Raw genomic sequence first — 16,238 nt, 5'->3', positions numbered from 1 at the left:
CTTGTCACTGGGGTGGTTCCCTCAAGGGTCCATCTCAGTACCTTTAGTCAGGGAACATAACTGAACCATAATCCCACTGAAATGATATGTTCTAAGCTGTACTGACTCCACACACCCCGTCTCGTCTCCAGGCTTTTATTTTACTGTTCTGTTTTAAAACATTCGGTTATAAAAAGGTACAAATACGAACTTTTCACCTGGAAAAACTTATTTAAGGTTCACAATCAGACCTTAGAACCACTGTTGGAGCTTTGAGGGAACATTTACACTGTTTGTACCTTGATGAATGAAAAATGTACCTGAACAGAACCTTTATTTCTAACAGTGTAGAACACTTTATTGCTCTTTCCATAAAAAAGTGCAAAATGCAAAAGTATGTAAAGGTTGAAATGTGTTGATGTAGGTCTTACAGGATTAAACTATTTCAGCGCACTAAGCAGTACTGAAAACAGACACTTTCTGAAGCTCAGCAGCAAATCAGGATGCCTGCTGAGGTGAGCAGCACTGTGAAAAGTCTGTGGTGGCAAGATTCATATACATCATAGGAGGCGTTTGCAGACTTCAGTCTTCTAGACTTGGTGCTGCTCTGATGGAGATTCATTACATGATACTCCTTACTGATCTTTTCAACCTGCCATGTGTTCGAATTGAACTTTGTACCTGCCATGTTCTCATATCTTCCAGCAGGATTTTGGAATTGGTTGCTGTCTAATCTCAGAGATCTTGCCTCTGTATGATCCTGGTGCCTCTCCTTTGATCCAACTTTCGGAGATTTCATCTACGATGATAACTTTACTCTCTGTTGCCACCCAGAGTTTTATCTCGTGGTTTATTCCTCATGCACTCAGGATATTTCACCCTTTTTTATTATAGCTTTGGGCCTGGATGGTGCAAAAATCAGACCACAACTCATTTATTTAACTTCCAGTCAAAACAGTTATTACGTCATTCCTTTTAAGGAGATATTTCTGAGGAGATTAGATATAAAATAATCCACATGGATAAGAAAGGAGGAGGTCAAACTGAAAAAACAGGAGTTTCCAAAACTGAAGTTCGAAAATGATTAGAAGCTACAGAGAAAATGAGGAAGACCTGGAAGAGCTGGTACACACCAAAACTGCCCCCATCAGATAAACAGCACTTAAAGCTTTCATCTCTGAGAGAGAGGAGAAAATCAAGCTGCTTCAGATCTGAAAACATCCACAGGTGTTTCTGTCCATCCTTCCACTGTGAGAAGACGACTCAGCGCCGTGGGTCTGAAAGGATGTGTAGCTGTCAAGAAGAACCTCACTGAGAAAAGGAGACGGACACATCAAACAAAGAAGCTGAACAATGGACTGACCACCCCAGAGTCCAGACCTCAACACCACTGAATGTGTTTGGATTATTCAGAAAATGATCAACCAGCTTCTAAGACTGAACTTTGGAGGTGTGTCTGCAGATTCACTCGCACTGGAAAACATAGTATACTAGAAAACAGTATCTAATTCTGCTGTGGAGCCGCAACAGGGCAGTAAAAGAGCTGCACGCGTCTCCAGAGCTGCATGTTGCTGACCCCTAGGTTAAGCTTTCTGTGGCATGAGCATCACCAGTCATCCTAACTCCATTCACTTCCACAGTAAAACAGCACTAGACTAGGCCTTACAACACATCCAGTCACTATATCTCTGAATTATGCTCAGTGTGTTAAACAGGCAGATACTAATCATCATCACCATGAAAGATGGAGTTCAGATTCAATTTAGCAATTCAAGTGTTTATGTGAAAAGGACTTCGCCATTCCTGAATGATGACAGGCTCTACGCTGAGGCTTTTTGCAAGGTTTTATGCACGTCCTCCCTGAAAATTGACCAATTACCTTCAACTCAAAGGCCTGTAAATAGCATAATAGTATGGGGTACACCTTGAAATATCAAACAGTGCCTCCATTAAGTAGACACCAGGTGCTTTTATGAAAGACGGCTGCAGAAACTCTGAGGAAATCTGAACAAGAGCCGAACAAATTCTGAAAGGCTTCATTGGTTTTGTCTGTCAGTCTTAATGCATGAGAGGAGAGTCAGACTTGACGTCTATTATACTTGCACACAGACTTATTAGTGCTGCATCTGTGTTCTCTGTGTTCAGCTATGCTGTAGAGGTTTGATGATGCCTGATGTGAAGGATCTGTGTTGATTACACGGTTTGGGTTTTGCCAAGCATTGAGTAGTAAAATTGGCAATGTAATGTTGATAAAAACATGGTGTTGGTTCGTATTTGTTAAAACAGGACACAATTCTCACATTACATTGACCATCAGGACTTACCCTGTGTGACTCTGTGGAGATTTCAGTGAGTAATCCAGTTCAGAAAATCACCGTTCAGATCCTGCTTTTACGTCCATTTAAATGCCCAGTTTAAATGACTGACTGCAAACAGCCCTCTGATTGACTCAGACTCTGAGTTTAGTGCAGATAATCAGAAATTTACAGCTAAATACACATAAAACCACTCAAAATGCCATCACACAACTTATATAAAACTGAGGCTGAAGGCTAGCCATGCGGTGTGTGCATGTTTCTGAGCTGAGAGAGTGGGGGAGTGGCGAAAAAGCCATGAAAAAGCAGACAAATGGCCTTGTCCCAATCCACTACACTGAGTAAACTTTCCATCTTTCCCTCAAAATAACAAACAGGCCCTAAAACACCTTTTAACAGATAAATGACTATAAATATGACAAATTATTATTGTAAAATTAACAATATATAGCTCTTTCTTTCAGTTTACACTGATTTTGAGTATTAAAAATATCAACTCAATTTGTAATTAAACATAAAGTCTGTCTTGCGCTTTATGCTAATTGTTTATTTTTACTCATAATAACCAATAGAATGAATCATAATCAAAATTATTGCTTTTTCAGCTCACAGACACTCCAGACTAACACTTTCTGAAAAGGTATCTGAGGCGCAACTTGTTTTCAAGATCTTCATAAGCAAAAAATTACAAAATGCTTTCAACTTTTGATCAGAAATGACCCAAATTCATAAAGATATCAATTTTCTGTTAGCATTTACATGTCAAACAATGGCATATCTGTGTAGGGTCTATCTATCTATTTCAGGGTCTCCTGAAAATAACAACATATGGCATGTGTGATATAAATACTTTATAATTGTAATTGTAATTGACCCAAAATAGCAAGAAAATCCCCAAATTCTGGGTTTCTAAGGGTTAAGAACACAATGTTCCACTACAGATCACTTACAGAAAGAAGGTATATGCACTAAAAAGGCCAACCCATCACTCCAGATACACGTCGTACATTTCTGAACAACTGAAAATACCCATTTTTCTCAGGCACACACCAACATTTAAAAGTAAGAATCTGCTCCTTCGGTTCGGGTCACTTCAGGGTTCTCATTAAAATTCCAGCTCTCTGTTCAAGACGATAACTGTCCCTTTTAGGGCGAGGAAGAAAAGTCACCCCGCCGGTTGCTTAAAAGAGCTTAAAAGGAACTTGACCATTGAGTGGGCCATAAAAATGTTTTTCTGAAGGGAAGCATCTCTGCTTCTAATGCACACCAAACCCAGCCCTGAGTTATCACAGTTGTCATGGATATTTCTGGGGGCATGAAAACACTTTCAACTTTTTCTGAGGAGCTGCTGCTGCTCATCCAAAACTGTTCGAAAAATGACAATTACTAGATTCAGAAGTGTAGAGGTGGAGATGGGATGACTGGGCAGGCACTGGAGTCAAGAAAAATAGTAAACAGAACTCGACTGGCCTTGGCGAGGGCAGATGTAGACAGCTCTTGGCAGTATTGATTTGGCAGCACTTACAGCTGATTGTTAGCAGGAAAGAAAAGTGTCTGCCTGTGGCAGTGTCTGTGAATCCTGGTCCTCGAGTACCCTTGCCTTAACGTAACTGATTCATCTGATCATCTAATTAACAAATCGTATGTGAGCTCCATCAGATGTTATGGTGCAAAATACAATCAAACTGTGCAGTGCAGTGAAAAACAGACCTGTGGAATCAACATTAGTGCTTGGCTATAAGGGATGGGCATAAAACAGACCTCAATTCTAAAGCATTGGGACAGTAGATGAAATGCTAATAACAACTCAAGAGCAAATTCTGCCTAAACTGTATTGAAACTGAAATTGAAAACGGTACAAAAACACAATGTTATGTCCTCATGAACTTTTTTTTGGTAAATATTCGTTCAAATAAGCTCACCGGACAAAGAAATTGCCACCTGTGACAGAAACGTACCTAATAGTGTGTAATACCTCCACGAGCACAAATAACAGCTGCAAATTATTTTTGCATGGACTGGAAGTTTCTGGATATAGGCGACATCAGTGTTCAGCCACTCTTGCAACAAAGAATTGCGCCGTTCGGCCAGAAGTTCATGGGTGCTTCCCTGGCGTTATACTCGTTGTTTCAGGTAGTCCCACACATTTTCAACAGGATTCAAATCTGGGGATTTTGTGGGCCAGTCCAGATGTGCGAATGTTCCTGATGTTCATCATACCAATCAGTCACATATCCAGCCCTGCAAACACAAGAATTGTTATCTTGGAATACAGGGATAGGAATGTTATGTTCCTCTGTAAGATGATGAGCAAAAGGCAAAAACCTGGTTGTCCAGCAGCTCAATGTTGGCACTGTGGTTCCAATTTACTGTCACCTCAACCAAAAGACACATTTCCATGTAATTCACAGAGCTCCTCCAGCTTGAACCACACCTTTCACTCAGTCCTCATTGAAGGCTTCCCGAGATCTACCGGAGCATCACTCACATACAGGCAGAAACAAGATTCTTCTGACCAGATAACACGTTTCAAGTCATGAACAGTCCAATTTTTGTGTCTCGTCGTGTAACCAGGCAGCTTTATGAGCAGAAATAAGCAAAGGCCTCTTGTGTGCCACTCTGCTCCGTTTGTTCATAGTATGCAGTTCCCTGCGGAGAGTTCTTTCAGAAATTGGTTGTGAAGGACCTGCATTGACTTCTAGAAGGAATTCTTGCCAGGAAGCGAAGCGATTTTTATTTACAAGCCGTGAAACACGCCGGCGGTCCCTGTTCATCAGTTTCGTCTAAGGGCCACAAATCTGACGAGAATTTCCTGTAGATTGGGATTTTTGCCACTGCTGGTTGACCTGTATAACCGTACACATCAATACACCTGCATATTCAGCTACTCCCTTCACACTGTGGCCTTTGGCTGCCCAAATGCATTCACTCCTTTTTGTCAACCATTAACATCTGCTTTGTGACCCATTTTTCATACATTGAATGAGACATTCTCTGCACTGTACCACCTTTTCTCAATCTATGAATCCTGTCGCACACACTGCAGGTATTTATAGCCAGATTATCCCCGCGCAACGCCATCTGCAGGAGCCTGAAGTTACTACCACCTTAAACACGCAAGGTGACTAATTTTTTGTCCGGGGAGCTTATAATGCCTGAAACACATTCCAAAACAGTTGGGAAGGAGATACTTAACAACACTTAATAATCGTTTAGGGACTGAAGACACCAGTTGATCCAGTTTTTAAAGCAGATTCTCTGATTCATGCTGCTGTAATATAATAATAATAATAATAATAATAATAATAATAATAATAATAATAATAATAATTCACCTTTCATACACAAAGCAGTTCGAAAAGCTTTACAAAAGTAAAGAGTAAAATTAAATAAAAAATAAATAATAAAAACAAAACAAAATCAAAAATAGGAACAATCAAACTAAAATGATCAAAAAATAAAATGAGGTTGTTACGACCCCCAGTTGTAATCACCCTTCTTTGTATCCTTCTGCGGCCATTTTATGTGTTTTTCCATTATTGTATTATGTGCAGGTACATGATTGGCCACTCGGGGGCACCTGGCAGTATTAGAGGTCGCTGAGCCACCATCTTGCGAGACGTTCAGGGCTTTCTCCCCTCTGACTTGACCTGGAGGAACACCTCTCCAGACTGGCCCGGCTCTCTTCACACCACTCTTCGCTTTCATGCAAGCTTTGTTAGACTCTACAGACCTCTTTGTGAATACTTGGAAAGTTGGGGATGAGATCTTTTTTTTTGGTTACTGTTTCTCCTGGTTTCAAAGCAGGGAGATGGGATAGCCCTTTGTATTTGTTTGTTTTGCTTTCAGGTTTTAGTTTTTGTCATCATTTGCAGTTTTGTTTGTTATTTTGCCATATGCTCGTCCCTGAGGCCTTCACTTTCATTCAGTGTAGCCGCTTATGTTCATCAAAGTTTCAACACATCTGCAGTTTGCTAATTTAAATGGTGTCTGGTCTGGCAGCTGGTCTGGGGAGGGAGCCCACTCTCATTCTCTGGTAAAATGACAAGTAAATAATATGTGCAGAATGTTGCTCGGCAATGCCGTCTAGCAGGCAGAGCATGGTGCTCCAAAATGTTTAAATATCTTTAACCACTAATGGTGCCTTCAGAGATGTGCAAGTTACCTACTAATACACCAGATACCACGACACATGCTGACTTTACTACTCCACACTGGTAACAATCTGGATGGTACTCCTCTTCTTCTTTTGCCTGGAGAACGTGAGCCCAGAGAAGCCACCACTAAACAGAGGCATTTCCAGAGAATGTGCAGTGAGGAGAACTGCCAGGTTCCCCTTCAACAGTGACAAGTCCCATTAAACCTACATACCCACAAATATGAGCCAATCCATAACATTTTACAGTCCTGCTAGGATGTAAAAGTGCTGTTTAACTGAATTGTTAGTCTCTGTATTTTCTCAATTTTCACTATATGAATACTGGCAGCATAAGCGGTTTTAACTCCTTAAATGGCCAAAGGCCCAAAGTTTTATTACACACTTCTGTAATCTAAGAATAGCTCAGCCAGTTTGCATTGAAATCCCTGTAGTTACTGAATAATAAGCCTTAGTGTGTAATAAGACTGGGATTTTAAAGGGTTTCAAATTTAGCACCAGTTTGGTTGATCTCGGTTGGGTGATCCAATTACAGAGCTTGCAAGGCATTCTTTTACTTCTTTCTCTCCTAAACGAAATTAACACAGCCCTCAATGCTTAACATACAGACTCCGTTCAAATGTCATTTTGTAGATAATTTCAGTCATATTTTTTATATTTACAACGTTTAGGGCTGTTACACACTAACAACAACGCAAAAAAATTATATGAACATTCAGTGTTTTTTCAAAATTATATACAGTGGATGCAACACGTTTTTATCTGGAATTTCCTTGTGTTTGTGGCATGAACAAATGGGCAGATATATATATATGTATATAGCCCAATTGTTCATGGCGCAGTATATATACTTCCACAGTATATGTACTGTTCCACAGTGGACAGCTATCTACATAATGTCATAGTTTGGACCTTTGTAGATGTAGTTTACATATGTAGTATATATATATATATATATATATATATATATATCGCTGCTGTTGGAAAAAAACCTTGTATCTTCATTTTTGTCATTTTCTAGTTTTTGGTGTAATTTGAAAATACCTGTTGCCCTTTATATTGTGTGTAAATTTCATGATGAATGGACCAAAAGAAATGACCCAAAATGACTTGGGAAAACATCTGGTTCCATTGACATACATTAAAAGTGAAGTATGTTTTTTCCTTCTCCTGTAAAGTTACCATTTTGGAGATAAAAGGTTTTCTTCCGACAATAGATTATATATATATATATATATATATATATATATATATATATATATATATATATATATATATATATACACACACACTCACACATACATGCATATACATACTGTGACGTTATGCAGGGTGCTGTCCACTGTGAAAGAGACGCTGAGCTACTCTCCATTTTGGAAAAGTAACATTTTTGCATATCACATTTTTTGCCATCCAAAAACCGTGTTTGGCGTGTGAGACACGTCAGTTACACACGTGTTTGAATTCATTTACTTTTATCTTTTTCTTCTTTCCTTACCACCTTTCTTTCTCTTAACTTTTTTCTTTACCCTCCTTTCTTTCTTTCTCTTTCTTACTTAACTCCATTTTTTTCTTCTTTTACTTCTTTTCTTCCTTCCTAACCTCCTTTCTTTCTCTTACTTTTCCTTTTTCTTCCTTCCCTCACTTCTTTCTTCCTTTCTTTCTTTTTCATTTGATTTGATTTCATTTCATTTGATTTCTGTGACTCTTTCTGAAATATTATTTTATGATATCTTTCTTTGTAAACGCTGTATTTTCCTTCAAGAAACGCAAATCTAATTATTCTGATTAATTAGTCAGTTCATTATTTTTCAGGAGACAATCATGTTTTTGAATAGAATGGAAAAAACATCACAGGGAGTTTGTTGTTATATATGGGCTGATTTGCATATTACACACCAAACAGCAATCAGATTTCAGTCTGACCAGAGACGCGTCTGATTACTGAGTGTAAACACGTAGTTCAAATCAGGATCCAGACACAAGAGACTCTGAGGGTTCATTACTGGAGTGGAGACGGCAGCAGCCTCAGCCACAGACGCTGCTCAACAGAAGCAGTGACCAAAGTGACCCCTGCATTCAGAACTGCGGGAAAGACATCAGAAAACAGAGCTGGAAATTAACACTAATTAACACTAATAATGTTTGTGTTTCTTTTAATTTGTCACTCATTATGGTTTCAAGTCAAGTTAAAATCAAACTTGAACCTTTTTACCTTCGTTTTGTTTCCTTGGTACTTTGTGTCGCATCATTCAAAATCTGAAATTTTTCTTTCTCTGTAATCTTTAATTAAAGTGTAGAGTAAGAAAATGTACCAAACGTTAATGTAGCTTTCAACGAATCATGAATCATGATTTAGAAAGTGCAGAAAAAGCACAGCAAAATATTTTAGTACTTCATTTATGACAAAATCCACTTATTTTATTTTTTAGATTATTTTTTCTCCTCATTTTTTAATTTTTAATGATTCATTCAGTTTTACATTTTCTAAATGCCTGCTTTTCACAAAAGAAATAAATTCCAAAATGTCCCACCCACAATCATTTCCCACTCCAGGATCCTGTTTCACTCAGAAATCTGTCACATTAAGGACTCTGCACTTTTATGAATGTCAAAATTACAGTCTGTTATTAAGTCTGTGGGTTTAATAAAGTCAGTCGATATTTTTTCCTTGCAGTACGACTGGTACCTTCTTCTTATTTTTACAAGCAGACATTTAGTTTAATTTGAACGATACTGTGTATAAAATTATTATGATGTGTAAACATTAATCTGTACTGGTCAGGAGGCGTAACTGTACATGTTATTAGTCGGGTTTATCTGTGACTCTTTATATTAAGTGTCCTTTATAGATGAAACAAACACTCAACAGACTCTCAGTAACACAAACACATATGAGGGTTAGGATTAGGGCCAGATTGAGGATTAGGATTAGGGCCAGGGTGAGGATTAGGTTTTGGGTTGAGGTTAGGGTTAGGATTAGGGCCAGGGTGAGGGTTAGGATTAGGATTAGGTTTCGGGTTGAGGTTAAGGTTAAGATTAGGGCCAGGGTTAGGGTTAGGATTAGGGCCAGGGTGAGGGTTAGGATTAGGATTAGGTTTCGGGTTGAGGTTAAGGTTAAGATTAGGGCCAGGGTTAGGGTTAGGATTAGGGCCAGGGTGAGGGTTAGGATTAGGATTAGGTTTCGGGTTGAGGTTAAGGTTAAGATTAGGGCCAGGGTTAGGGTTAGGATTAGGGCCAGGGTGAGGATTAGGTTTTGGGTTGAGCTTAAGGTTAGGGTTAGGATTAGGGCCAGGGTGAGGGTTAGGATTAGGTTTTGGGTTGAGGTTAAGGTTCTTCAATGTATTCAGATGCTTCACTACTGCTACATCTGTCTTCATTAAAGGGGAATTCCACTGATTTTGCAAAATTTCTGGATCATTGAACTGCTAAGATGTAAACAGTCATTCCGGTTTGATGTGAAATGCTCTGTTCTAGAATCTTACCTGTGAGTTTCCCTACAATGAACCATTTCACATCAAACCACTCTGAATGGCTCTACATCTCAAACACTCAATTGTGCAGAAAATTTGAAGAATTGGTGGAGTTTCCCTTTGTTCCAAAAGTTCAAATCTCATTATTTGATATGTCCACCATTTGCCTTTATCACAGCTTGAATTTGCAGAACCGAAGAACCCTCATTATTCCAGCTGTCTCTCAGAACCCTCACACTGTGCCGAAATGTCACATCTCCTTTTTCAAATGTTCCCAAGGATGTTCAGTCGAGTCGAGGCCTGGAGAACTTCCTCTAAAAAGTATTCCTGAAGAACAACGACGTGCTTTAGTGTAAAATGATGTTTTAAATTTTGGTTTTAGTTGTTGATAAATGATGAAATAAAAGCAGTTTTTGTTCGTGGACCTTTTAGTACGACTTTTAAAATTTGCTGTTTGAGTCATTTTAAATGTATTATTTTATTATTTAATTACTCACATTTCAAATGATTCAAGGGTTCTTTAGTAAGAAAATGGTTCTATATAGAACCATGAACACTCAAAAGAACGCTTTGCATGATTAAACGATTGTTTGCACTGTGAAAGTTTCTTCAGACTGATGGAGAATGTGTTGTATATGGTTCTATTGTTGAAAAGGGTTCTATTTAGCACCAAAAAGGGTTCTTCTATTGTTACAAGCTTGACATCATAAAAATAGAAGAACGCTTTTTGGTGCTATATGGTGTCCATCATTCTGAAGAACCCTTTCATGATGCAGAAAACACTTTAATCATGCAAAGCGGTTTTTTGAGCATTAATGGTTCTATATAGAACCATTTTCTTTACTAAAGAACCCTCGAAGAACAACCGTTTCTTAGAGTGTACTGTTAAATGAAGTTTGTGTTTTTTACAGTAGCAATAGTGAACTTACATAAAAGTCACACTTTTACTGACTATATATTTTCAAATTAAGCAGCTGTTGCTTTTTTAATTTCAGACATAAATGATGAAACGTAACAAAAGTATGGCTTAATTACAGAAATATACTGTACTATTACAATAAAAGTTGAAAAAATGACAGTTGATAACTTTATTAAAAAGTAGTAACTGTAAAAAATAGTACTGGCCTGTTTTCATGAAGAGTTAATTGCTGTAAAAAGCTACTCAAAAGCACTAAATTTACATTTATTTGTAGCTACACTGTAATTAAAAAATAAATAATATGAATTTTACATCTTGAGGCATCCTGGGGGGATTATCATGGTTAAGACAGCCTATGACTGCACCTTAAACCTTCTTAACTCATGACTCAAGACGTCCTTTTGTCTTTTCAGATGTGTCTTAAAGCAGCACAGTGTAATTTTTGTGTTAAAACTGAAGGAAGTAGCATTACAGAGTATGAAGAACAATGAATGCACTAAAATTTGGTGAGCGTTCCCTGCTGTGAGTCACCCTGTAAAGCATGAAATATTCATTTAAAAGTCAGAGGTGTCGGGTTGAGTTTTTCAGACCATGTCGTACATTTTTATGTATTAAAGTCACACAGAGACTCAGAAAGAAGCTCCAGCTCCATGTTTAGGCCTCAAATGATCTCAAAATCATCATTATACTGATAAAGATATAACACGCCCTCTTTCACTTACACAAGTCAGATTCATCCACCTCTGGGGGTCCGAAGCACAGCCAACATTACAAAATGTTCTTCCTCACTTTGCATGCAATTACACATTTCCACCAGAGAGGTCTCCAAATCCCCAAATGCTACATAGTGTTGCTCTGAAATAACCTGACAGCTGAATATGAATTCCTTTTATTTATTTTCACTGAAGATCACTGAGATAATAGTTTATCTGCTCTTCAGAAACGCTTACCTGTAAATAAGGTAGTATTCGACAGAGCGTTTCTCCGAAGAACCACGTTTCCGTGATGTCCACCACCAGGCTCGCAGGAAGGCAGGTGAGAGTGACCAGGATGTCAGCAAAGGAGAGGTTCACGATAAAGTAGTTGGTCACTGTGCGCATGTGATGGTTCTTCCACACTGCAAAACAAACTGAAAACAGAACATTTTTCACTTAGACAGTTCACAGATACAAAGGCTTTAAGATTCAAGAGACTTTCTAGAATTCTAGTTTTCTAGAATATCGCCGCCGTCCAATAAAACAAGCATCTCCAAAATGGCAGCTTTGCAGGAGAGGGCAAATAAAAAAGGCTTTACTTTTAATATAAGTTAATGTAAAATAGTTTTTATTCCAAGAAATTTCTGTTGGAACATTCAATATGAAATTTTCACACAATGTAAAGGGCAGCTGGTGAGCTCTAATAATGTAGAAAAATGAAAATTTATATATATATATATAAAAACTAACACACACACACTATATATATATATATATATATATATATATATATATATATATTAGTTTTTTTGCACAGAACTGCTGTTGTTCATTTATAGAAACAAATTGTAAATTCAAAAAAACAAATGATCATCTTTATTTCATGGATATTCATGTTTATTTTAATGGCTGTTTAATTGTCATTAAACAGTTTCACTAATTCAGCTAATCTTTTTGATATTCAGTATTTTACCATAATAATATACTGCATGTCAAAATGCCTAGTTGAACTAGTGAAAGTGTTGAATTACAGTAAAAGGCAACGTTTCTTAGAAATGAAATGACTGTAATTTTACAGATTTTTACCATCAGTGAGAAAAGATACTTTTACTGTTAATTAGTGGGTTTTATCTGGTATCTGTTTACACTGTAAAAAGTGGCTCATCAGATCTACTTAAAAAAATTACTTCATGTGGTAACAAGAAATTGTACTAGTTTTATTCAACTCAATATACTTTGATTGAAAGAATTATTCATTCAGAGTTTTATTTAGGTTGAATAAAGCTAGTTAATTTACTTGTTACCACAAGAAGTAATGTTTTTAGGCAGATCTGACGAGCCATTTTTTACAGTGCAGCGTTTCTCGCAGATTCTCTTTTACAGTGAGAAAAGACATACTTTTCTCAATTTTTGGAAAAAAAGTTTGATGTAGTATGTAAATATTGTTAAAGTTTCAAAGCATTCACTCCCATACAGTCCATATAAGTAACCTAAGCAGCAAAAACAGCCCAATTTGAAATCACTCTTTTTGTGATGTCACACATGTACTTATACTATCTTATATCCATTAATTTACTTATGTCTACCTATTCCATAGTTGGAGTTTAGCCCCGCCCATTCACACTGATGTTATAAAGAGTGCTTTCAGCCCAGACTGCTTTATGAATGAGACCCAATACAGGATAGCCAATTAGAACAGAGCTCATTTACATGCAAGAGATAAAGAGAGGGTGGGAAATGATCATGTAAAATTATTTTTATTATTACTATTTTTAGCCCATAGCCATTTTAAGTTAACTACAGGGGAAAAATAAAGTTTTCTTTGGTGACTATTTTCTCTGCTTCTGCCTCTCCACCATAATAAAATACACTTCAGGCCAAAATGTTCCTAAAATTATCATAAAACAGTGTCTCAGGCATTGGTGAGCACACTTGTAACCAATTCTGTATAATAATTTTTTATGAAATGGCTTTCAGAGGCACCGTGTTGGCACTGTCTGGTTCCTATCACCACCACTGTGAACAATGCTGACTCTAGAACAGAGCATTTCACACCAAACCACTCTGAATGACTCTCTTTACATATTAAGGACTTAATTATGCAGACATTTGTAAAAGTCATCAGAATTCCCCTGTAATGCAGTGTAGATATGTTGGTTAGAAAGGCAAGAGGAGATTCACAGACTGTGAGATAATAAGCAGGTGCTCGTCTAGCACATTACTAATGAGTCTACTGTCTCAGTTTATAACAAACAAAAAGCAGAAAAATGTGTTGAACTTGAAGCATTTTAATGTGCCAGACTGAAAAAGTGTGAATCAGCTTACGGACGACTGATAATTAGCAGATGTTCAGATTCAGAGCTTTTAGAAGATGGAAATCTCCAGTCTGCACAGTGTTGACTTCAAATCCACTGCTTCACACTGAAAGACGGATGGAGTTTGTCTGATTTGAGGAACTTTTCTGCTGCTTTCTAAGCTGTGAGGGAAATAAGCATGTGTATAATTTAATATTCAATTTGCTGAAATTACCCTTACATTTAACCTTTTCTGACAGCTAGACACACACAGATTAGCTTGTTCCGCTTCCTTCTGCAAATGTAGCATGAAAGCATTTTAATATGCCAATGCCATACAGGATAACTGGAATGAACTTAAAATTATGTTATTAAGTCTATTTGAAGGTGGCTGGTGGGATAATAGGCTGTTTCACCACTATTAATGTTTCATTACTGTAGGTTTTGTAACTCTTTATGTTATGTGTATTATGCCACATATTACATTATGATGTTGCTGTATTAGTGAACATATCAGATCTTATCCTATAAACATTGATAATTAATTAATGTATTTATTTATTTATTTATTTTTTCATATTTAGAGCTTGGTTCCTGGTATTACAGCGAATACAAATCATGTGTATCATCAGTGCAGACAGAAGAACCCAGTGATACCCCAAAGCAAAACACAGGGAGGCGGTAGCACGACACATGAGGAGCGTAGACACTTCCAACACTCTGTAAACTCACCCTCCTCTGTCACAATTGCACTACAGCTACTCCAATAATGACACCAACATCAGCAACAACGAGTGTCCTTTTTACCCAGCGGTGTCACATCCTGAGAGCCGCTTTGCATGGCCACACCCCCTACGCTCCTCACAGCAGCACGACCCATGGAGGACACCACAAATGGCAGGAGAGGCTTTGCGATTAACAGTGTTTTGGCTCAGAGCTCCAGCACTTTGCTGTGGGCTTTTACTTAAAAGGGTCTCTCTCCCCTCCACCACGGACATTTACACCACACGCTGCATCCGAAAAGCCACTAGTGTTGTGACTGACCCCACACACCCCTCACATGAACTGTTCTCTCTTCTGCCATTTGGAAGGCAGCTTCCGGACCCTCACAGCCAGACTGTGCAACAGTTTCTTTCCACAAGCCGTCAGATTCCTCAACGTCCACAGGCTGAATTGAAGGACACCCACACGGACACACATATACATAACAATACGGGACTAACTCACTCCCCACTTCTTGCAGTTCCAAATTATGTCTGTAACACTGTATTTACACATAAGTACTACATTTCACTGAATACTTCATTTGATATGACTGCAGATCTGAATTCTTGCATTTTTGCACATTTTTACTTAGCTGCTAGAATTACTGTATCAACCAAATACTGTATATTGCTGCTCTGGCTGCTACCTCAGTGACTGACATGCTCATATATGCTAGGCTGTCTGCTAAGCTCATAATATGTCATAGTATGTTCCATCCTCCTTTGCACAGCTCCACATACTCTCAGTTCTGTGTACTGCCTGTGCTCTGTTTTGTATTTATTGTAAGTCTTTCATATTTATTTATTGTACTGTATTGTCTGCACTGTGTATACTGTATTGTTCCTGTGTTGCACCACAGTCCTGGAGGAATGTTGTTCGTTTCATTGTTTACTTGTATAGAGCTGAAATGACAATAAAGCCTGACTTGACTTAAAGAAAATTCCACCAATTACTAAAATAAATCGGTATCACTTCATTTGGATAGTCCACTACAGTCCCCTTTAGATTATCTACAGATGTTCACATTGTTGTCTGTTGAAACTCAGTTGATTCTAAGCAGTGGTGGGGTTAAGGTTAGGATTTGGGCCAGGGTTAGGGCTAGAACCAGGGTGAGGGTTGAGTTTAGGTTATGGGTTGAGATTAAGGTTAGGATTAGGATCAAAGCCAGGTTTAGAGTTAAAGAAAATGAGATATTTAGTTGAATGTACCTTGAAAATAAAATGAATTATCGACAAAGCATCTAAAGTGGACCATCCAAATAATGTGTTACCAAAACTTGTGGTTGAGGTGTAAAGTCATTCAGAGTTGTTTGATGTGTCACAGAAGACTCTTTACAGGTTTCTTTACAGTGGTGGTGATAGGAACCAGGGGCCGGCATGTCTACAACACAAACATAGACATTTTATTTACTATACAGCCAAATCTATAGGCCAAAATCTACTCAAAACTATCATTAAACATTGTCTCAGGCATCAGGCAGTGAATTCATAACCATTATAAGGAGTTACTTTCTGTGAGGGAGCTTTTAGAGGTGGACGTCTGGTTCCTATCACCACCACTGTGAACAATTCTGACTCGGTAAGTTTCTCTAGAACAGAACATTTCAGACCAAACCACTCATGACGTTTTTTTTTACATCTTA

General features: G+C 37.9%; 1 protein-coding gene across 1 annotated transcript in view; it reads right to left on the bottom strand.

Moving 5' to 3' along the window:
- The window catches only part of hcrtr2 (hypocretin (orexin) receptor 2), an 84,918-nt gene that overhangs the window by 27,378 nt on the left and 41,302 nt on the right, over positions 1-16,238 (bottom strand). The window contains exon 2 of the mRNA XM_036573391.1: positions 11,793-11,971. Within this exon, the coding sequence (XP_036429284.1) occupies positions 11,793-11,971 (179 nt within the window). The remainder of the gene's footprint in view (positions 1-11,792; positions 11,972-16,238) is intronic.

Source organism: Colossoma macropomum, unplaced genomic scaffold (genome assembly GCF_904425465.1).
Source record: "Colossoma macropomum unplaced genomic scaffold, Colossoma_macropomum, whole genome shotgun sequence".
Lineage (NCBI taxonomy): Eukaryota > Metazoa > Chordata > Actinopteri > Characiformes > Serrasalmidae > Colossoma > Colossoma macropomum.
The sequence above is the reverse complement of the archived record's forward strand: the minus strand, read 5'-3'. Positions and strand labels throughout refer to the sequence as shown.